General features: G+C 46.2%; 1 protein-coding gene across 1 annotated transcript in view; it reads left to right on the top strand.

The window, feature by feature from the left end:
* GPR158 (G protein-coupled receptor 158) overlaps positions 1-24190 on the top strand; it is a 461568-nt gene that overhangs the window by 376934 nt on the left and 60444 nt on the right. The window contains 1 exon segment of the mRNA XM_033932889.1: positions 22118-22356. Within this exon segment, the coding sequence (XP_033788780.1) occupies positions 22118-22356 (239 nt within the window).

The following is a 24190-nucleotide window of genomic DNA, read 5'->3' on the forward strand; positions in this document are numbered from 1 at the left end:
TATGCTTGCCATAACATTTCAAGAGTTCCATGACTGCTCTTTCTAAGTTTAATACAAAATTTAATCACGTACCTCTGGCGTACTCTCACAGATACATCTTCCTCATCTGTCATGATGAACCGTGCGAAGTTCTTCCTCTCACTGTGACCCAACAATGAAGACTATGGCAGTCCAACTGCAGGTTCAGAAACACTGATGTATGAGCTTTACAAGAAGTACTGCAAGAGTCAACTAGTAAACAATGTAGGGGCTCTTCTCTGTTGCGTTCAAGAGTCCCTACTGTCCCTTTTATTAAAGTGGTGCTCATACAGGAGGGAGCAGTGTCTAGATAAAGAAGATTCTGGAGTGCATGCAATTTCCAAGAAGCTGATTAGAAAGGAGAAAGCGGCTTGGAACAGCTTTGTCACAGTGGTTCGGGGCTTCCTGGGCAATCACAAGGCCAAAACCCACGTGGAGTTGGTTGAGAATTGGTAAAGAATTACAGTGGACTGTAGGACGTCTCTCAAAATCAATGTCCTTGATGCTTATCTTGAGACATTCAAGTAGATCATGGAAGCACACTCAGAGGAGCAAGGTGAGCACTATCATAAGGATATACTGGACTTTGAACGCCGTTACCAAGGACAATATAATGAGGACATGATGAGAAACTACGTCTGGGGACATAATATAAATGCAAATCTTAAACTACTCACTTCTAAATCTTCTGTGATCATTTTTGTATAACTTCAATATATATACATGTTAATTGTGATTTGCATGTTTTTTTATGACTTTATAAGAATGAAAAGATGAAATTTGGTGTTTTCATGGTTTAAATAGGTAGATTGCAAATTTTGACTATCCTAGTCACAAAACAAAGTTTTACAGAAATAATGGACATTTTCTATACTTTTATAGTCATGAGCAATTAGGAAATTACACTTACTGCCCAGGAACAAAAATTAAGTTACATAGTGTTTTATTGTATTGTGCCAAATGCGTCAGAGAGAAGGCTTCCGAGTCAGCCACCGGCAGTGTGTAGGAACCACCACCCGCAGCCTTTAGAAGACAGAGGCCTGTTACGATCAGAGAGCAAATGCGGCTGCATTGAATTATTGATTGGAGGACCCTGGGTGGGTACGTGGTCAGTGAAAGGGAGATACACTCCCGTGGGAGCCCTGCAGGAACTACTTCCATTATCGTGGGGTTCCTGGGACTCTGTAGGGGATCCCCGCAGGTTTTCTGTGGACCTAAAGGGGATCCTTGCAGGATTCCCACCAACCCTACTCCCATCTGTCTAATCCCAATAAATAAGTAAACGATCTTTTGTAGAATACTGATTAATGCACAAGCACATGCAAGCGTCTTGATGGCATTTATTTTGCCTCTTGGCATACACATGGGCAGAGTTTGGGCAGAGCAGGGATGTTACATGCAGGCACATGTGTAAATTATCGAGTATTACAATTTATGCACGTTCTTGCATTCACCTACGCAGGACATTTGCACTAGCTGTAGGGCTGGTGTAAATAATCACACCTAAATATATGCACATTTTTGGCTTTCATTTTATGTGGAATAGGCTTCAAATAGATGATTCCCTAGTCAGTGATGTAGTAAGGGTGAACGGTGCCCGGATCAGTGGTGCTCCTCCACCGCCCTCTTCCCTGCCGCTCTCCCTTCCTTTTCCCTGTACCTTTTTAACTTCTCTGGTGTGAGCAGCATGCCCACGTCTGTATCGGCTCGCCCTTTGAAGTTACTTCCTAGATGTGGGTCCCAGATGACGTGGACAGCAACCTTGTGCCGGGGGAAGTAAAAAAGTTACGGGGGAAAGCAAGGGACGGGTATGCGCGACAAGGAGAGGAGCGAAGGGTGGCGGAGTGGAGCGGGGGTGGCGGAGAGGAGGAGGGGTGCCACGCCCTTAGGAAGACAACACTCAGGGAAGACCCCCCCCACCCCTCTCACAACCCCTTACTATGCCAGTGCTTAAATCTAGGCTCCTCTTTATATAATTATCCTCATAAAATTTTAGTGGGGCAGAGCAATTTTCAGACAATGTTTTGTGGCTTTTATGTGGTGGTTATTAGGACTGGATACAGAGGCTTTTATTACAGGCTATCTGGCTTGTATAGCAGGAATGTGCATGTGTTGAATCAGTTTTAATTATTTTACATAAAACACCCTGGTCTCAGCCATGCACAAATATTTCTTCTGATTCTATGCATTTATGTCTGTGTTTTACAAAATACTTAAATAAATACAATGAGGCTTTTCTACTGTAGGGGTGTAGTTATCAATGTGGGCTATCATTAAGATGTCTTATTTTACCACTAGATCAGTGGTTGGCAAAGTGCAGCTCGCGAGCTACATGCAGCTCTTTAGCCACTTGAGTGCGGCTCGTCTAGAGCAGGGGTGCCCAACCTGCTTCCCTTCCCTTCTTACTGCCCTCCCTCTAGCCACTGCCATTGGGGAGCAGGCTGCCACCGCTGCCATCGGGGAATAGGCTGCCACCGCCGCCATCGGGGAACAAGCCGGCACCGAGTTCTGAGCTCTCACTGCTTCCCTTCCCCGCGGGGCCGACCAACTCTCGCCACCCAACGTCAATTCTGACATCGGAGAGGACGTTCTGGGCCAGCCAATCGCAATTGTACAGAATATTGTTTCTTTTTATATTTTAATATAATAAGTTCAATATAAAACTATTCGAGGCTTGTGTGGATGGGATCAGGTGGTTTGTGGGGATGGGGACGGGGCGGGGACGGAGACAAATTTTTTTCCCCGTGTCATTCTATAGGCTCTGCCATGAATCGATTTCGACTACGTGCGGGCGAGCGGGGTGTCAGTCGGGTTGACGTAGCCGTCGTAGCACAAGCGGGCACAGGGTATGGCTCTCAAAAAAAAATCTTAATCGTTGTACTGCTGATTTTGGCTCTTTTGACTAATGAGTTTGCCTACCATTGCACTAGATCATGCTATTTTAGAATAGGTCCCTTATGATACAAAAAGGCCTAATTATCAATAACTGGGATTAACAGTAAACTAACATGTCTTTTTTTTTCAAAATTTAAGCATAATTGTACAAACCAATAAACATTTGTTCAAGTAAATTAGGCATATTATAACAATAATAAGAAAGCATAAACATAACGAATAAAAATTACTGCTTTCTTAGAGCACAATAAAAGGAGGAGTGGTATTTAAGAATAAGGGGATTCACAAAAATAAGGAAATTCACAAAAACAGAGGTCTCCACGTGACTGTTCTGAGATCTCAAGGTTACTCTCAAGAACATCTGCAGGGACAGAAGATTCATTGTTTCAAAGCATCATTGTGGATAGCGTATAGATGAAAAGGGGGGAAAAATAAGCTAATAGGAATTTATCTGTGTATTTTTAGAATCTGTGGCATCAAATTGTTAAGGTATAAATACTACCTCAAATGCTACCTCATTAGTGTGAGAGAAAATGTAGTATGCTTCTAATAAGAATTCCTATTATCATATTGACTAAAGGATATGTCTAAGAATCTGGGATAGAAATGCTTTGGATGAAATGGTAAAAGTGGTAAAAATAATGTGTTCCACTATGTGAGTGATGTGAGAAGTGATAGAAAGAGAAAGCATAATAAAATGTCAATGTGCTGCCAATGGGGGAAAGTTCCTATTGTCACATTGAAAAGAAGTATAAGAGAAACCATGGAAAAATCAATGTGCTGCTACATTGATGAAATGAAGTAGGAAAAAGCAATATGTTGTTAATAGGGAAAATTGACCCTGTTGTCATGCTATTGTTTTAAAAAGTAAATTCATGATTAGACTAAACAGGAAATGTGTGGAGAAGGGAGGTAGACATAATAGTGAAGATAGAGGTGTTAAATTTCTTTAAAATCAAAGAAAAACAATGTTATATTATAAAATGAGGTTTAAGCATAAATCAAAGTGTTGTAGGCCATAGATAAGATATAGATGAGTAAAATAGAGGTTATGTTAAGACAATATGACTGGAAGATGTGATGAATGTGGAAAATAATGAGAATTCAATATTACCCGTGGTGGGTTGAGTGAGACCTGATGAAAGTGAGTGTAGTGTTACCCCAAAGAGATCCCCTCTGAGAACAGAGGAAAAATGATTTCTAGGTAAGAGAAATTATTTTTTGCCTAAGGAGGGGAAGAGTGTGACCCCTCTGAATAATGTCTTCACCATAGACACAGTCAGTGGATTTTTCAGGAGTATACCAAATGGTGAACTAGGCTAGCAAGTCTAATGGGAGGTGTAGGAGGTCCTGTTTCCCTAGTGTGTGTGTGGGGGGGAGGGGGAAGAGGGGGGTATATAAAAGGAAAGGGAGAACTGAGCTCAAGACTTTTTGTTATCCCATGCTCCCGCCAAAGTCCTAGCACCGAGGGAGTCTCCTTCATAGTTTCTGAAAATATCAAAGTAGATTACAGACAGCTAAATATAGAGGAAAGAGTAACAGAGGGATCTGGATAGACCCTGCTGACTGCCTATATATATATAAATATATATACATAACCACCAACCCCCTTTCTTTACCTCCTTCTTAATTCAAAAAACACTAATGAGTCATTTTTGTTGATAAAATTAGCCGCAGCTCAGTTTATTAGCCAAACATATAACAATTTAACTTCATTAACATAATGAACTTGAATAAACCAAAACCTCCCGAGCTACAGAGTGTCTTAATTTATTCCCTCAACCCTGCCACCACAGCAAGAGTCAGAGGGGTGGCATGACCCTCATGCCCCTTTTCCGGGTCACCTGACCCACCGGGCACGGCTCCCTGCCGTCCCAACACTCATCACCTGATGAGCCTCCTGACCCTGTAGCTCGGGAATCCGCCACAGGCCTGTAACCTTACAGGCCCCCCCCAATAAACCGAGCTGAGGCTACACGCCCAACCCAAGAACCCTCTCACAACCTACAGAGAAATCGTCCAACAGGAGATCCCAACCAACATCAGAGAGGTGTACTCTATCCCTATGATATAGACCCGCACAAGTGACATCGACCCAGTCATGCAGGATCTGACCACCCCCAAGCTCCACCACCCACTTCCCCACCTGCCGATTAAACTTCCCCAACCCCCTGGTCCAACGCCTAAACGCTAGACACCGAGGCCGGGGAATAACGTCCGACCAAACCACCCTAGCCCTCGGGAACCACTGAAACACTACCCGCAAGTCATCTTTAGAAACATAGAAACATAGAAAAAAGCAGCAGAAAAGGGCTATAGCCCACCAAGTCTGCCCATTCCAAGTATCCCCTCCCCTGAATTTACTCCCTTAAAGATCCCACGTGAGTATCCCATTTTCTCTTAAAATCCGTCATGCTGCTGGCCTTTATCACCTGGAGTGGGAGTCTGTTCCAATGATCCACTACTCTTTCGGTGAAGAAGTACTTCCTGGAGTCGCCATGAAACTTCCCTCCCCTGATTTTCAGCGGATGCCCTCTGGTGGTCGAGGGTCCCATGAGCCAGAAGATATCATCTTCTGACTCGATGCGTCCCGTGATGTACTTATATGTTTCAATCATATCTCCCCGTTCTCTTCTTTCCTCAAGTGAGTACAGCCGCAATTTTTTAAATCTTTCTTCATACGTGAGATCCTTGAGCCCCAAGACCATCCTGGTGGCCGTTCGCTGAACATACTCGATCCTCAGCACGTCCTTTCGGTAGTGTGGTCTCCAAAACTGAACACAGTACTCCAAGTGAGGCCTCACCATGGCTCTATACAACGGCATCATAACTTCAGGTCTCCTGCTGACGAAACCTCTGCGGATACACCCCATCATTTGTCTTGCCCTGGAGGAAGCCTTCTCCACTTGATTGGCAACCTTCATGTCCTCACTAATGATCACCCCTAGGTCGCGTTCCTCCGTGGTCCTAACCAAGGTCTCACCATTTAGTACATAAGTTCTATGCGGGTTTCTCTTACCCAGGTGCATTATCTTGCATTTTTTAGCATTGAAGCCTAGCTGCCAAGTAGTTGACCATTGTTCCAGCAACAGTAGGTCGTGTGTCATATTATCAGGTAATAAGCTTTTGCCTACTATGTTGCAAAGTTTGGCGTCGTCGGCGAACAGTGATACCCTTCCTCTAAGTCCTTGCGTCATATCTCTTATGAATAAGTTAAATAGAATTGGGTCCAGGACCGAGCCCTGCGGCACTCCACTGATCACGTCCAATGCTTCGGATGGGGTACCGTTCACCACCACCTTCTGAAGTCTACCGCTCAGCCAATCCCCAACCCATGTAGTTAGAGTGTCTCCTAATCCTATCGATTTCAGCTTGTTCAGTAATCTTCGATGAGGGACACTATCAAATGCTTTACTGAAGTCCAAATATACCACGTCCAGTGACTCTCCGGCGTCCAGTTGTCTAGTAACCCAGTCAAAAAAGCTAATCAGATTAGATTGGCAGGATCTACCCTGGGTGAACCCGTGTTGGTGTGGATCACGCAGTTTTTCTTCGTCTAGGATTGTGTCAAGATTCTGTTTGATCAGTGTTTCCATGAGTTTACACACTATAGATGTGAGACTCACTGGTCTGTAGTTTGCTGTCTCTGTCCTGCAGCCCTTTTTGTGGAGTGGGATTACGTTGGCGGTTTTCCAGTCCAAGGGGACCCTTCCTGTGCTTAGGGAAAGATTGAAAAGAACAGATAATGGTTCTGCCAGGACTTCCCTTAACTCCCTGAGCATTCTGGGGTGTAGGTTATCCGGTCCCATGGCTTTGTTTACCTTGAGTCTTGATAGTTCGTCATAGACGCTACTGGGCGTAAATTCGAAATCTTGAAACGGGTCTTTCTGGTTATCTCCCATCTGCAGCTGTGGACCAGCTCCCGGCGCTTCGCGGGTGAACACTGAACAGAAGTATTTGTTTAGTAGTTCTGCCTTCTCAGAATCTGATTCCGCAAAGTTACCGTCCAATTGCTTCAGGCGTACTATCCCATCTTTGTTTCTTTTCCTGTCACTAATATAGCTGAAGAAAGATTTATCCCCTTTCTTAATTTTCCGTGCTAGCTCTTCCTCCATTCGGAGTTTGGCTTCTCTGACTGCTGTTTTGACAGCTTTAGATCTGTCTAGATAGTCCTCTTTCGCCCCATCTCTGCCTAAATGTTTGTAGGTGATAAATGCGTCTTTTTTCTGTTTAACTAGGTCTGAAATTTCTTTACTGAACCATTGGGGTCTTTTGTTTCTCCTGCGTTTACTTATTGTCTTTATGTATCGGTCTATTGCTTCGTGTAGGATGGACTTCAGAGACGACCACATATCCTCCACATTGTCAGATATTGCTTGTTTATGTAGCTCCTGATGGACAAAATCTCCCATGCGGTTGAAGTCTGTGCCTCTAAAGTTGAGAACCCTTGTTGCTGTGTTTGTCTTAGGGAAACCTTTCTTGAGGTTGAGCCATACCATATTATGGTCGCTGGAGGCCAGTGTGTCTCCTACTGAGACTTCCGTGACGCTATCTCCGTTGGTGAGAACTAAGTCTAGTAACGCCTGGTCCCTGGTGGGCTCCAATACCAATTGCTTGAGACGTGCACCCTTTATGGAGGGTTGATGAGCTGTCGGCCAGACAAGTCATCGAAATCATTACCCCCCAAATGTAACAGGATGATGTCCGGATGACACGTACAACCGCGCTGATCCGCCAAAAAAGGCAGCAGATGACGCCATCGCATGCCGCGTTGACCCCACCAGGACACACAGACTCCGCGATGACCCAGGCCAAGATGACGTCCCCCTGGGCGGATAGTTGCTCGTTCACCGGCCCAATGAATGAACGAATGGCCCACAATCCAAACGGAATAACCCCTCCATCTGGCATCTGAAAAGCAAAACAACAAGCTCAGCATAGTACAGTACCACACACCCGCCCACACTGCAACACCCAGATTCTCCCCACTCACTGGCCTCTATTCCCTTCCTCCGCTCCCGATATGTCGCTCCCAGGTCTAATGTAACCCCGAAAAGCTCCAGAAACCCAGCACCCGAGCCGTTGAATGCTGGCCTCCAGCAAGCCGGCTGCACTAGCACTCGTCGCCGCACCGATCCGGAAAGAGTGCGTCCCGAACCGCCCAGGCTCCATTCCACATCTCGCCAATACCCGCTGCAAAACAGCCAGGAATTGGAACCGCGACAACGGAGCCCCATCCGCATGTATAAACAGGACCGGAGACTCCCCACTACGAACTGCCAAATAAGCTCCCATCCGCTCAACGGGACAAGAGATACACCCGGCAACACGCCGTAGCAAAACCCACTGACCCCGACCCTCTTGGTCAGTTTTAGAACTGACCACATAAACATGTACCGACTGAGAGCCCAAACGCACATGCTGCACTAATAACCCCCTACCCCTGGCCCCATCCGCGGCACTGACCAATAACTCGCCCACTCGAAACACACCGAAAAAGGCCAAAGAATAGGCAGCCCGAAACAAACAGGCCTCGAAAGGGGAATTGGCAACCTCCGGCAAAACCTGAAGCAACCGCACCAGCAGCTCATGCCGAATTGGCAATCTAGTGTCCCCCCTCCCAGGCACTGCTCTACCCATGGCCCGAAGCAAACGCTGAAGCATGAAACTGGACGAAGGGCAAGCCCAACCCAGAGCCCGGCAGAAAAAGGAAAAACCAGCCAAATGCCCACGCACCACCCCCCGTGAAACCCCAGCTCTGAAAGCATCCAGCACAAAGTCCTCCAGGAAGGACTCGGCCACATCCCCTGGGGACCAACCTCTACCAGACAAAAAGAGCGCTACTACCCGAAACCCTGCAGAATACAGGGACCACGTGGCTGGAGCTACCGACAGGCGGAGCATCTCCCAAACTCCTTCACGTCCAGGCGCCACAAATGCTCAGGCATCGCAGTACCTTCCTCCGCTGCCTCCGGCGTCAGCCGACGAAACTGCTGAAAATTGAAACGGGATAAAGCGTCAGCAATTCCATTCTGTATCCCAGGGACATGACGCACTCTAATAAACAAGTTGAGCCGTAAGCAGCGCAGCACCAACGCCCGCATCAGCCCATTAACAGCTAAACAGCGTGCAGCCTGTCTGTTAACCACCTCCACCGCACCCATGTTATCACACCAGAAAACAACTTTGCGATCACGCAACAGGTCAGGCCACAATTCACAGGCAACTACCAAGGGGAATAATTCCAGAAGAGTGATATTTTTGGTAAGACCCCCCTCAACCCAATCCACAGGCCACTGCGCAGCGCACCAAGCACCCTTACAATACAGACCAAAACCAACTCCACCCTCAGCATCAGAGTACAGTTCTAAATCTCCATTAGACACCGCCGGCGCTTGCATAGGCAAGGTGCCGTTAAAATCCCGCAAAAAACAAACCCACATACGGAGGTCCGCCCGCAAACCCGCAGGGAGCCTAAAAAAATGCTTCCTGTCGCGTACCCCTGCTGTGGCCGCAGCCAAACGGCGGGAAAAAGCTCTACCTATGGGCAAAACCCTACACGCGAAATTGAGAGAGCCCAGCAGTGACTGGACCGCCTGCAATGTGGTCTTCTGCGAAGCCAACACGAGCTCAATAAAACCTATCAACTGTTGAACCTTGGCCGCCGGCAGGCGCATCACCAACGCCTCCGTATCCAACTCAATACCCAGAAACACCAGGGAGGACACCGGACCCTCCGACTTCTCCCGGGCCAAGGGGATACCAAACTCCTCTGCCAGTTGCTCAAAAACCTCCTTCAACCGAGCACAATCCCTAGAACCCCCAGCACCAATGAACAGAAAATCATCCAAATAATGCACCACCGAATCCAAACCCGCCTGCCGCACCACCACCCAATGCAAAAAGGACTGAAGAGTTCAAAATAGGCGCAAGAAATGGAACAGCCCATAGGCAAACAACGGTCATAGAAATAAGCGCCATCAAAACGAAAACTGAGAAGAGGATAAGACCGCGGATGAATGGGTAACAGGCGAAAAGCAGATGCAATATCGACCTTCGCCAACAAAGCACCTCTACCAACTTTCAGAATGAACTGCAAGGCACAATCCACAGACGAATAACGCACAGAACACAGGTCACGGGGAATACCATCATTCACCGAGGAGCCAACCGGTCTCGAAAGGTTGTGAATCAAGCGAAACTTGCCCGGCTCTTTTTTAGGGATCACCGCCATTGGCGATATCATCATCTCCGGGAAAGGGCGCTCACGGAAAGGCCCTGCAATCCGACCGAAGCTAAGTTCCTCCCTCAACTTATCACGAACCACTGCAGACAATTGAGAAACAGAAACCGCATTGCGCACCCGTGTAACCGAAATCTCACCCTGAAAAGGAATCTCAAAACCAAAAGAAAAACCACGTTCCAATATCTCCGCTGCACGAACCATGCCATAACGGCGCAACCACGGTCGCAAGGCCCCAACCCGAATAGGAGTGGGCAACCGCCCCGTCAAACCCTCATTTGTTCGTAGCGGCCGGACCTCCTGCCGGACGTTTTGGGCACTTTAGGGCGGAATGCGGCTGTCCACATTGAGAACATACATGGTGGAACCTGCAGTCTGGGAACAGACAGCTGGATTTGTTAAATCTCCAACAAAAGTCTGATCCCCCTCCAACTCCCGCCCCCACCCCTGCTCGAAAGGGCCGACCACCCCCCGCACTCCCCAGCGGGACACGGCCACCCACCACAGGCGCACTCAAAGGCTTGGCTGACATGTGTGTGAGCCACAAGTTAACATCTTGCGTGCCCCACGACATGTGGGCATTCTCCTCCATCTTGTCTCTAAAAGCTTCGTCGTAGTTAAGCCACGACCAGCCCCCAAAACGCTGATAAGAATCAAGCACTGAGTCCGCATAAGCCAACAACAGCCCATAGTCCCCTGGACGCGCACGCCCCCAAACACTAGCCAGCCGCAAAAAGGAGCGCATCCAATTAAGGATGGACCGAGCTACTGGTAACTGCTTAGACTCACTAACCCCATGCTTCGATTTCTTCCGACTGCGACGATGAACTCTGCCTTCCATAAGCTGAAATATATCAATACAGGAACGACGCCGAATCTTGCGCCGCAGTGCCCGCGGTACTTTCTCCCAGAGTTCCGTCAACACTACTAATGCTGGAGCACCCCGACTCGGCCCAGCCGGCGCCTCGCCACCGCCAGCCACCGAACCGCTCGCGCCGCCAGTAACATGCCCAGAAGAAGAAGAAGACGCAGAAGATGATGAAGAAGAAGAGGAAGACCCAGAAGAAGAGGACCCCCTCCGCCGCCTCCATCTACCCCTCCCACGCTTCCTGGCCTTCTTCCCCCCAGCAACCACCGCAGGCGCCACATTACCCGATGTAGATGGTCCCGCGACGATCTCCGCAGCCGACACGCCACTCGCAGCAGGACCGGCCTCCGAAGTAGATCCGTGTGTAGACACAGAGGCGCCGCCCCCAGCAGCCCCCACCGGAGCAGAAGAACCCACAGTGCCACCACCAGCCGCTGCCCTCGCCATCTCAGGGTCGCAGGACACTGTCGCCACCGCTCTGGTATCCCGCTGCATCTCCGACCCGCCTCCAGCCGAGCTGGACGGATGACTCCAGGCTGCTTCAGTGCTGTAGGGGCGCTCAGGCGCCGATGAACCCTGTGAAAATAAAGCAGAGCCAGAAGCCGAGCCCAGGAAACCACCAACAGGCATTTGCCAACCCGGCCCCCCAAAACCAGAAGCCCCCAAACCACCAGGATAGCCACTTCCCCCCCAAGGGGAACAAGAGGAACCCGGCCCCCAACCGACCGGACCCGCCCACCATTGAGGAAAACCCCACGGAGCACCCCACGTACCCTGTAAAACCAGGAGGACAGGGGCCCAGACCTCCGCCCAAAGGGGTCTGAGGCCGCGCCCCTTCAACTACAGCGCCAAACGCACCGCCCTGCTGCCCCCTCCCACCAACCGGGAAGGTCTCAACACCCCTTGCAGACCCAACTAACCCCCCAACTAACTAACAAACTAACCCCCCAACGTCAGCCTGAGCAGCAGACACCCCTCCAGAGCCACCCTCCACAGTTAACCCAGTCTCCTCCAACAGTGTACTAGAAGTGCCTGAGCTGCAGCCAGCCGGCCCGGCAGAACTCCTCCCGCCCGACTTCCCCTTCCTCTTCTTAGACTGTGACGCTGCACATGGCCCCGCAGCCCTAACGGAAGCCCTCCCACGCAAACCCAAACCGGAGCCTGTGATCGCGATGGCCGACAACGCCTCCGCTTTCGACCGCCGCTCCGGCCTACCTACCCCACTGCCACCCACCTGCTCGGACGGGTCCTCCACTAACGAGGAACTCGCCAACAGGGAGACCTCCACTTCCTCCTCAGACGCCGACTCAGACTCCCGACGAGCAGCCATAATGTTTTTGTTTTTATTTTTTATTTTTTTTTTGGAAACAGCATGAGCCCGACCCTGCACAAACGCGCAGGATGAAAAAGCCGCCCTGGAGGACCTAAGGAGGAGTCGAGTCCTCCAGGGTGCCGGCTATAAGCCCTCGCCCCCGCACCACTCCACCAATTGATTCAAAACTATTTCCCCTGACAGGCTCTACAGCCAATCGCTGCCTGTCTATTTCTGCCCTTCCCCCTAACTACACTAACCCGCCTACTCCCCCAGCTGATGGGCAACGCGAGGGCTCTACCAGCTCCGCGTTACTTTACGCCCGTCGACACGAGGTCTTGGGCTCCTATTTATGGGAAGATTCCAAGGCTTAGGGCTCCTTTGACTAAGGTGCGCTAGTGTTTTTAGCGCGCGCAAACCAGGCACTAAACGAAAAATACTAACGCAAGCTCTATGGAGGCATTAGTATTTAGTGCATGCGGCATTATAGCGTGCGCTAAAAGCGCACTAAAACCGCTAGCACACTTTAGTAAAAGGAGCCCTTAGTTATTCTATTCTCCCGACAGAGCCCTGTATGTTAAGGGAGACTCCCCTTATTTGCCCCTGGAGGGGCTGAGTATTTGCTAACCAAAGAAAGAGAACACAAGAGTAAGAGATGTAAAGAATTGTGATGAAACGTTTTGAGTCTGCTGACTGCCAGAGCATCTAAGAAGAAAACTGTAAATAGTTTTGCAGTTACCCCAACACTGAAGGTAATAAAGAGTTACAGTTTGTTCAGTTACACCTTGAACTTGGCTGTTTCTTCAGCGTGAGAGCAGTGCCTGGCCCGAGCTGGGTGACTGAGTCCCAGGATTGTGCCTACCGGATATATCCAGTTTTTCTGCCCAAACTCGGTGAGAACGTGAGTGTCTGCAAGTGGAAGTTTCATCTTTCTGTGAGCTCTGGTTGCAGGTCCCCGACCCGAACTACTGGCTGGTGCCCTGTGGGATATCCATGAAGTGGAAAGCCAGGGCTATACTAACTAAAGCAGTTCCTTATACCTTGTTTAACTGTATATATAACATGCTTTGAATTTAGTCTCCCATCTGTTTATTCATAAAACATTCTGTACCACCCATCTTGTCCAACTCTAATATCTGCATTTGACCCCCTCGGTTATAGGATAAACTATATTATAGAAAAGCATTAGAATCATTCCTATATCATTTAAATGTTCTGATTTGTGCTTATTAAAGGCTTCATAAGTATTATGTCTCCCTTTTAATATTTATTATATCTCTCGTATTTTAATTTCAGTGCTGTTAAGTATATTTTTGAAACAGTTTCATGTTAGTTCTATTATTAAGTTTCAATTTACCGATTTTATTTCTACCTCTTTTATTATATTTGCACACATTTGTCTTGCGTGTAATTGTGCTGTACGCAATTGTTTTGCGTGCATTTTTCCTGCATGTGAATATCTGTGCCCACATGTCTGCGCGTATTTGACTTTCGCGCATTTGACTTGCCACTATTTATGTTTATATTTGGTCTTTTTACTACTGTTATGCTGTTAACAAAATTATAAGTTTTATGTTGAGTTATACCTGCTGTACATTGACTTGGGTGAATCTGTATAAAGGCGGTTAATAAATCAATAAACAAATAAAATTTAAATAAATAAATACGCTGAAACAGAACTCCTGTGTTTGTCTACTTATATCAACAGCTACCTTTCACCTTCATATGCTCACCTAACCTGGTGTCAAGTGAGCAACCTTGTCTTATACCGTGAGAACAGAGATCAGTCTGACCCATCCACCTCTCAGAATTCTGGGACATTCCTGAATTCCATGTTTTTTTTCAGATAAGACCTGATACCTGTCTTCAAGGCTGAGAACATGAGGAAGACTTGCTTATCTCGCAGAGTGAGAACACTATAGGAGCTTGCTTATCTTCAACCAATGCCTGACACAAGAACAGTCTTCAATCTTGAGAATATGGGGAAGAACCTGTTGGTTTCCTCAGACTATTAGGGGCATTTTCCAAAACTCTAAGACATCCAAAAAATGGCATAAATCAGCACTTGAATGTCCTAATTGCCAGGATGTCAAAGTACCAAATTTTAAAACCGTTTTTCTGGACATCTTGTGAGGCGTACCTGCTGTGCATCAAGGACTAAAAGGGGGCGTTTTGGAGGCATGTTCTGGGCGGGCTTTGGGTGACATTTTATATCTGGATTTTCAGAAGGCGTTCAACAAGGTTCCACATAAAAACATAAGAATTGCCACTGCTGAGTCAAACCAGTGGTCCATCATGCCCAGCAGTCCGCTCACGCGGCGGCCCTCTGGTCCAAGACCAGCACCCTAACTGAGACTCGCCCCACCAGCGCACGTTCCTGTTCAGCAGAAACTTGTCTAACTTTGTCTTGGAAAATTGCGAGCCATGGAATCGAAGGTGAAATACTCACGTGGATTAAAAACTGGCTGGAGCATAGGAAACAGAGTGGGGGTAAATGGACAATACTCGGACTGGAAGAGCATCACCATTGGGGTGCCACAGGGCTCGGTGCTTGGACCTGTGCTCTTTAACATCTTTATAAATGATCTGGACATAGGTACGACGAGCGAGGTGATTAAATTTGTGGATGATACGAAGTTATTCAGAGTAGTAAAGACGCAGGGGGATTGCGAAGATCTGCAACATGACATAATCAGGCTCGAGGAATGGGCATCGACATGGCAGATGAGGTTCAACGTGGATAAGTGTAAAGTGATGCATGTGAGGAATGATAAAGAAGGGGCTCACGAACAGATCAGAGAAGGTTATCATGCTGCTGTACTGGGCCATGGTGCGCCCTCACCTGGAGTACTGCATTCAGCCCTGGTTGCCGTACATGAAGAAGGACACGGTACTACTCGAAAGGGTCCAGAGAAGAGTGACTAAGATGGTTAAGGGGTTGGAGGAGCTGCCGTTGTGACAAACTCAGGTCCATTTCGGGTTTTGTCCATAACAAACCCGAATCCATCCCGGGTTTTGCCCCAAGGATCAGGAGAAAACACAGTGAGCCTAGATGCAGGAGAGCTGATCAGGTGACAGACCTATTAACTGATCAAGCTGACTGCTTCTCAGACAATGATATGGAGTTAGAAGAGGCAGGGCAGGAAAAGGTTAGGGGTGAAAAGCTGCACCCAGTGCAAACTTGTCTCTGCCACTGTCAGAAGTCTGATACCGTTTGAGCAGCCTGTTAGAACTAAGGCTAGAGAGAAACCTGCCTGTAGTAATAGGAAGCAGGCTGGTGTGTGGAAAACCCTTCCCCCATCTACTCAGAGGGGGAATGGCTCTCCACAGGATATAACGTGGCTCCTCAGAACAGGAGGAGGAAGGAGGCACACTGGAGAGGAGCAGCCAAGAGGGAGACAAACAGCAGGGGAGGATAAGTTCCTCTCTACCCTACCTGCAGTGGCTGGTGACACAGACTGGCAAATGTCCGATGCAGAGGAGATGTGTTCTGCCTTGGAGGTTTTGAAGCAGCAGGAAGAAGAAGCCATGGAGACTCAAGAAAACAGGGTAAGGTGGAGTGCAGTGAATCTTTAAATAAATAAATAGCAGTGGAGGTGCAGTGAATCTTTGTAGTGGTGTTTGCCTACAGGTTTGAGTGCCCAGTTAAGCTATATCTTTTTGTGCAAAAGGTTAAGTTCTCTATTGAGCGTGAACTTTGCATTGTTCCTTAAAGCCTTTAGGTTTGCTGCCTACAAGTGTGTGCATGTTTTCTCAGCTACTTACCAAGCTAGGAAATCACGTTTCTCCTTCACAGCTATGCATGATTACTGCAGCAACGTTTCAGAGAGAAACATATGCATGATACTGGGATTTGATTAGTACAGGGATTTTGTTTGATATGGACTGTGTGATAAAACATTACATGCCTAAAGTGTATCTGCTCTGGTGAAGAGGACTGAGTTATATTATACTATTAAAGCCCAGAAGCAGGGGACTACACTTAAGCCATTGCTGGCGGACTTGAACACTTTGGTTTTTTGGGGATTTTGATGTTTTGTTTCTTATGATTTCATGGAATGAATGTTTTCTGTAACTACCAGGCAGAAGCCTGCATTTTTGTTTATTTGGCCAGTGGCTGAAATAAAGCTAGTGGTTTTTGCATTTCTGACTCTTTTCCTTGCATGCACCCTAGGCTGATAATAAGCCAGGCAAAGTCCTGAAGGGTCCCTTGGTGGTAAGGGACACGCTGGGCCAGTGATCTTTGTCACATTCCCGGGGCTCGCTGCGCCTCTCAGGAGCACAGGTGTGACACCGTATAGTGGAAGATTAGAGAAACTGGGCCTCTTCTCCCTCAAACAGAGGAGATTGAGAGGGACATGATCGAAACATTCAAGGTACTGAATGGGATAGACTTAGTAGATAAAGGCAGGTTGTTCACCCTCTCCAAGGAAGGGAGAACAAGAGGGAACTCGCTAAAGTTGAAAGGGGATAGATTCCGTACAAATATAAGGAAGTTCTTCTTTACCCAGAGAGTGGTAGAAAGCTGGAACGCTCTTCCGGAGGCTGTTATAGGGGAAAACACCCTCCAGGGATTCAAGACAAAGTTAGACAAGTTCCTGCTGAACAAGAACGTGCGCTGGTAGGGCTAGTCTCGGTTAGGGTGCTGGTCTTTGACCAGAGGGCCGCCGTGTGAGCGGACTGCTGGGCATGATGGACCACTGGTCTGACCCAGCAGCAGCAGCAATTCTTATGTTCTTATGTCTTGCAGTGATAAACGTTTCCCAAAACATCTTAGATGGAATTTAGATGTCCAAGGCAAGACCTGTTTTAAAAGCGTCTAAGTTCCAAAAAGTTACTCAAACTGACCAGATGACAACTGGAGGGATTAAGTTATGACCCCCACACTCACCCAGTGGTCATTAACCCCCAACCACCTCCCAAAAATCTGGCTAAAACAGTATATACCTATATCTAGAATAGCAGCATCTGGTATGGAAAAGCCTAGTAGAACATCACACAGGTGTCTTAAGTAGCCTGGTAAGTGGGCTAAGCCATAGAGAGGTGGACCCAGGCCATAAAGCCACTCTAACCACTACATTTATGGTGGAAAGTGTGAGGCCACCAAACCCTACAAAAATCCTACTATGCTGCCCTAAAGGTGCCATTTGCAGCCATAAGATTATTGGGGTGGTAGACAGGTGGGTATAGTAGGTTGGTGGGGGGGGGGGGGGGAGTTTTGAAGGGCTCATCATACATTAGAAGGGTGCTATGGTGAGATGTATTTTGGCACCCTTTTTGTGAAGTTCACAGCAGTGCCCTCTAAGGTGCCCTAATTTGGGTGTCTGCATGAGATTAACATCATGTTTTTAAAAGTTTTCTGGTGATTTAATTTTCTAGAGTTCCTACTACCTTCATTACTGTGAGAATCATCTTGGGAGGTCAGTTTCTACTGAGTGTGTATCAGGAAGCTATAATCATAGTGTGACTGTGATGAGATCTGAAATTCAATCTTTGCTCTATCCTGTTTAACACCTCTTAAAAACTCCTTATGAGCAGCATATTTGCATTTTATAGTCATGGGGAATGCATTGTCAAAAGGGCATTTTATGCACAAAAGCTACTTAAACCACAGCTGGAACCTGACTCTGCACTTTTTTTTTTTTTTTTGCAAGTGAGCAAGGCTATAAAAGCTCTCAGTTCTGCAACAAAAATAGAACCAAATAACTTGGTCCTCAATAGCATGAAATAATTATTTTTACTTTGTTCACAATATACACAGAGAAGGTAATTTTGAAAAATATCTCCAGGAATAACAGAGTATGTTTTCCATGGAAATGAGCTTGTATAAAACTATCTGCCTGATACGTTTTAGAATTGTGATGTATGATAAATTGCACATCAGTTATGTTCTATAAATGCCTTGGTATGAATATTAGTTCACCATTTCTTTTGTTTATGTTGCAATTACAATTGAGAATAATTCACCTGTTTAATTTAAGGACTAATGTAAATTCTTGGAGGTCCTGTTTAAAATTAAGAATTATTTGGTATATGAATTTTATTATAGATTTTTGTATCTTCCTACAGACTATGGGGCTCATTATCAAAAGAGAAAAATGTTCAAAAACCGGCCTAAGTCAGCACTTGGACAAACATTGTCAAAATACATTTAAGTGCCGATAATAAAACTGGGTTTTGGATGTATTTCTAAACGGCCTAGGCCTTTATAGTGCCGCTGAACAACCAAAGCTAAACAGGGCGTTTCAGGAGGAGTGTCGAGGGCGGGAGTTGGGCAGGATGTTGGCCGGCTTAGAATTAGTCATACATCATGTATAACTGAAAGTTATACAGCCCAGGATCGATGGAACTTGGACGTTGTGACTTAGACCATTTAAAACATAGTCTAAGTCACAAAAACCCACCTAAAGTCTCCAGATAAGCACTGCAAACACATAAAACAGACCCCCACACAATACCCCAGTGATCACAGAACCCACCCAACCCCATAAAAATATTAATCATACCTTTAAAATTCAGCCTCCAGACCATAATTACATGGTAGCCTGGCATAGGAAAGCCTAGTCGTCCAGCACAGAGGCGGCTTAAGCTATCTTGTGGTGGGTTAGGGACTCATGGAAAGGAGGACCCATGCCCATAAGCCCCTGTAATCACTGCATTGATACTTAAACGTGCACTCCCCTATACACCCCCAAAACCCTTTTTTACTGGCATATAAGTGGCTCCTGCAGCCATAAGGGCTATTAGGGTGGTAGATAAGTGGGTTTAGGGGATTCTGGAGGTGGTTTGGGGGGCTTATCATGACCTATAAGGGAGCTGTAGTGAGGAGAAGACATGGCACCCTTTTTGTGAAGTTAACAGCAGTGCCCTGTAAGGTACCCTACTATTTAGGTGCTATTTCTGGGTGTTCAGTCCATCACTTTGCAGACCCCTCCCATGTCTAACAGGACTTGTTCTAGGCGTTTTTGACTTGGACGAAAAGTTGGCCAAAAATGTGGTATAAAGATGGACAATTTAGTGACTTGGATGATCAGATCAGCAGGACGTATAATTAGATGATTTTCGAAAGAAAAAAAAATTTTGGACGTATTTTTCGAAAATGTGTCCTAGGCTGTTTTTTACTTTGGACGACTTGCGACTTAGATGAAAACGTTCCTTTCGATTATGCCCCTCCATATTATGTATGGGGGAAGTCTATCAAGAAAATGGAACAATAGAACAATGTTTAAATACTTTTTCCTTTTTCTCTTCCTAGAGGTCAAATTCATATTTCATTAATGAAGTTATGCCCATATGGTGAGGCTTACTGTATATATGAAAAAATACCAAAGTAAAAATTTAAAAAGAAAAAATTTAAATCACGATCGCATATATTTTAAGCATCATACACTCACAACCTACAATATTCCTTTCAGGATAGAGCATTTCAATTCCTATGTACAATCCAAAATTCCCATTTTTGTCTCGCTACATATTATCAAATGTTCAATAGCTATACAAAAGCAAACTTAACAATGGCTGCATTCCTAGATGGTATTGAACTCAAATACCAAATATAAAAAAATATGGAGCAAAGTTTACACAAATAGCCTCATCTAAAACACCTATAATCGTAGACATCGTAGGTTTATCTGGACTGAGCAGAGACATCGCTGGGAAAGGGGATGGGAGGAGGCATACTTCTGAAAATCCAAGGTAGCTGCACAAATTAATCCTGAAAAATTGCGATAATTTTCAACGACAAAAATGCGCATACATTTACCCCCCTTCCCTTTACATAACCATAGAGAGGTTTTTAGCGCCGGCCCTGGCAGTAACAGCTCCGATGCTTATAGGAATTCTCCCTTCTCCACCCACGCAATCCCTTCCCTTCCCCCCTACCTCTAGTTGTTCGCCGCCATGGGAAACAACTTCAACGTGCTCTTCACTACTGCGCCATCTTTCCCACTGATGTCACTTCCAGGTGCTATGCATAGGAAGTGACATCAAAGGGAGAGCCGACGGGGTCACGAGGAGCACGCTGAAGTTCTTGTCGCTCACAGTGGTGAACATTTAGAGGTACGGGGGAAGAGAAAGGGGAGGCATGCACACAGCAGGGGAAGCGGGGAAGGAGCGTGGATTGGAGACGAAAGTGGGGAGGGGCATCACCGCCCCGAATACCTCTCATCCTCGCTATGCCACTGCTCCCACCCCAAAAAAATCTGAATGAAAGAGTACATACCTGTCTTTAGAGCTGCAGCACTTGGTATGGGAAAGCCTAGTAGAGCATCACGCAGATGTCTTAAGCTCCACTTTAATTGTAGAATGGGAAAGGGTTTGGGACTTGTATACCCCCTTTTTTGCAGTTATATAATCACTCTCAAAGCAGTTTACATATATACAGGTATTTATTTTGTACTTGGGGCATTGGAGGATTTAAGTGATTTGCCCAGGATCACAGGGAGAAGCGCCAGTCAGGCCTTAGGCTTAGCGGGGATGGTCCGGGAAGGGGCAGGCCCGCCTCATTTCAACGAGGTGGGCCGGCCGGCCGGAAGGAAACAAGATCCATCCGTCCGGCCAACAAATAGAGGTTAGTTGGGGGGAGGAGGTTAGTTGGGGGGGAGGTTAGGGGAGTCATCGGGGGGTGTTAGCATGGGGGGTCCAGAGGGGGGGGTGATCTCCAGTAGGAGGGGTTGGGCACCCTCCTGCCGGCGATCAAGGGTTAGGGTGGGCAGCCTTCTGGAAGGAGGGGTTGGGCACCCTCTTGCTGGCGATCGGGGGGTGGGGGACAGACGGCGGCGGCCGCTATACTTATCGCAGCAGGGAGATCCCATGCCACGATAAGTATAGCGGCCGTGTCTACTTACAATGTAGGCCTAAAATCAGGACGCACTTTGCAGAATCAGAGCCTTATAGTTCCAAGGGTAACAAAAGACAATATGGAAGCTTAAGAAAGATAAACAGAAAACAAAACCAGAAGAAAAGAAGAAAGAGAGAGAGAGAAAAGAAGAAAAAACCCCCCACCAAAAAACCATCACAAAATACACTGTGCCCGTTAAACATCTTAATGGTAGGCACCAGTACGAGGCCAGGTTTTTACAGATCGGTTCATGCTAGACAGTTTGATTTCTGAATATTTGTACCTCTCCTATGTCTGAATGATTGTTTAACATTTCTATTTATATAATATAGTTTATTTCCTTTATGTTTTAGCTTGTGCACCACTTTGTTCTGCTTGTCATTTAAAGCAATATCGTAAGTCCTGAATGAATGAATGAATATACAGTATAGATATGAATGCCGCATAATATTGTATCTGCTTTACAGTTTGCAATAACTTGCCTCACAATTTGAAGAGTAGGGAAGTATAACGTTAAAATTCAAGTGCTATATAGCATATTTATATAGTACCCAAATCAGCAGCTTTTCATAATTTGGGGACTTCTAGTTTAACTTCTATAAGGTCACTTTGATGTGTTCTCAGGTAATCAAACTCAAAGTTGTTGCCAGAAAATGTGGTGAAAGCAGTTAACTTAGCAGGGTTAAAAAAAAAAAAAAGGTTTGAATAATTTCCTAAATCAAACGTCCATAACCAAGATGGACTTGAGGAAATCCACAGCTTATTCCTAGGATAAGCAGCATAAAGTCTATTTTAATCCTTGGGATCTTGCCTAGTATCTGAGTTGGCCACTATTGGAAGCAGGATACTGTGTGGCAGCTCTTATGTTCTAACAATAAAGTACTGTATTGTTTTCAGAAATATACTTGTACACTTCAACTTCTGTAAATTTTATTTTCCCAGGGTTCTAAAGGTATTTCTGTCCCGAACTGCTCAGCGTATACCATACATGACAAGCTGCCGAGTGATGAGGATGTTGGCCGTCATTCTGCTGATAGTGATATGGTTTCTCATTGCTTGGACTTCCGCTGTTTGCCAAAATATGGATAAAAACATATCACTTATCACTCAGGGGCACACATCGGACCACCTGTATTTCAATATGTGCCTAATAGATCGGTGGGATTACATGATGGCTATTGGTATGCTGATTTACATTTTATTATTTCATTTTGCCTTTCTAATGATAGTTTATTTCCCTGTTAAATATGTTAACTTAATCTCAAAGTCCTTGGACCAGTGGTGCATCTAGGGAGGTTGGCACTTGGAGTGGTGGCACATGGCATCACCACACCATGCACCCCCCCTGCTCTTCCCCGCTGTGCCGTGTGCCCCCACCCTTCACTGCTTGAGCACCTCCCGCCACCCCCTGAACCTCTTGAAATGATCATCAGCGCAAGCAGCATCTTCCACCAGCTGCTTGTACAGGCCTCGGCTCCCTTCTGACATCACATCCTGGTCCTGTGACCAGGAAGTGATGTCAGAAGCTAAGTCAAGGCCGGCACGAGCAGCAAGTGGTAGATGCTGCTCATTCCGGCAAACATTTCAAGAGGTGCGTGGGAGGAGGAGGAGAATCACTGACACCCCTGTGAAGACAGCTCCTGGGGCGGGCCAACCCCCACCTCCTTAATACGCCACTGCTTGGTAAGACAATTTTCAAAGCCATTTATACAGATAAATAGCAAATTTCCCGAACAAATTGTGCTAGCTGATAATTGCCCTCCTTTCCATATTTTTCAACCTTTAGTTGCTCATGTCACAAATCCATCTTAATAAAAATGCTTTAATATGAATGAGTAATTTTTAGCATGCACAGATCAATTGCAATTCTATAACCAGGCACCTCTATTTTGATGCCCTGAGCGTGAGCAATAGAAGTCTCTTCTACAGTGGAACCAGGTGCCTAGGTTCTATGTAGAATGCCTAATTCGGTATTGGGTGTGTCTAACAGAATTGCACCAATTTTCTGAGTCAAAAAATAATCACGTGTGGGGAAACACTGGCCATGTTAGCAGTGGGTCATAATTTTATAGTTTATTTAATATTTGATTACGGTACTCACCTATCCTAAATTCTAGGCGAAAATACAATAATAAAAAAAAGGGGAATACAAAAATTAGGACAGAGACATATACAAACTGACTACAAAAACGAAAAAGACAGTTAATAGGAGGGAAGGAGGAGGAATTATAATAAAGTTAAGGAAAGATAACATTGATGGAAGGAACACTAGGAATAGGGAGACAAATGTTATACTGCTGTATCTCTTTAGCTAGAAGGCAGAAAGGAGAGAGAAAAGAAAGAGCATAAAGGGGAAATATAAGTATTCAAAAGTGTCTTTGAAAATAAAACATTTTAATGCGCCTTTGAATTTCTCTAGATTTGGAAAGACTAAAACGGTTAAGGCTCTTCAGCTTTGAAAAGAGATGGCTGAGGGGAGATATGATTGAAGTCTACAAAATCCTGAGTGGAGTAGAATGGGTACAAGTGGATTGATTTTTCACTCCGAAAAAAATTACAAAGACTAGGGGACACTCAATGAAGTTACAGGGAAATACTGTGTTTCACCGAAAATAAGACACTGTCTTATATTAATTCTGGGCCCTAAAAAAGGCACTAGGTCTTATTTTCGGGGAGGTCTTTTTTTTTCATGTACCATGATTATCTCTCCCTTCTTCTCTACCCCAATTCTTCCTATTTCCTTTCTCTCCCCCACATGTCAGCATCTTTCCTCCCCTCTCACCCATCCCCTTGTGCAGTATCTTTCTATAACCCCCCTATCTCCCATCCCTTGTGCAGCAGAACCCTTGAAGCTTATATCCCTCCCTTCCTCCTATCTCCCGTTGAACATTTTTTAATCCCTCCCATCCCCCCCGCCACTGTAGTGCAACCCCCCTCTCTCTGCTGACCCTTTCATCTCTCCCACTCATCTGAACCCCGACCGCCGGACGGAAATATAGTACCTTATAACAAATC

This window comes from Geotrypetes seraphini, chromosome 2, assembly GCF_902459505.1.
Source record: "Geotrypetes seraphini chromosome 2, aGeoSer1.1, whole genome shotgun sequence".
NCBI classification, from domain to species: domain Eukaryota; kingdom Metazoa; phylum Chordata; class Amphibia; order Gymnophiona; family Dermophiidae; genus Geotrypetes; species Geotrypetes seraphini.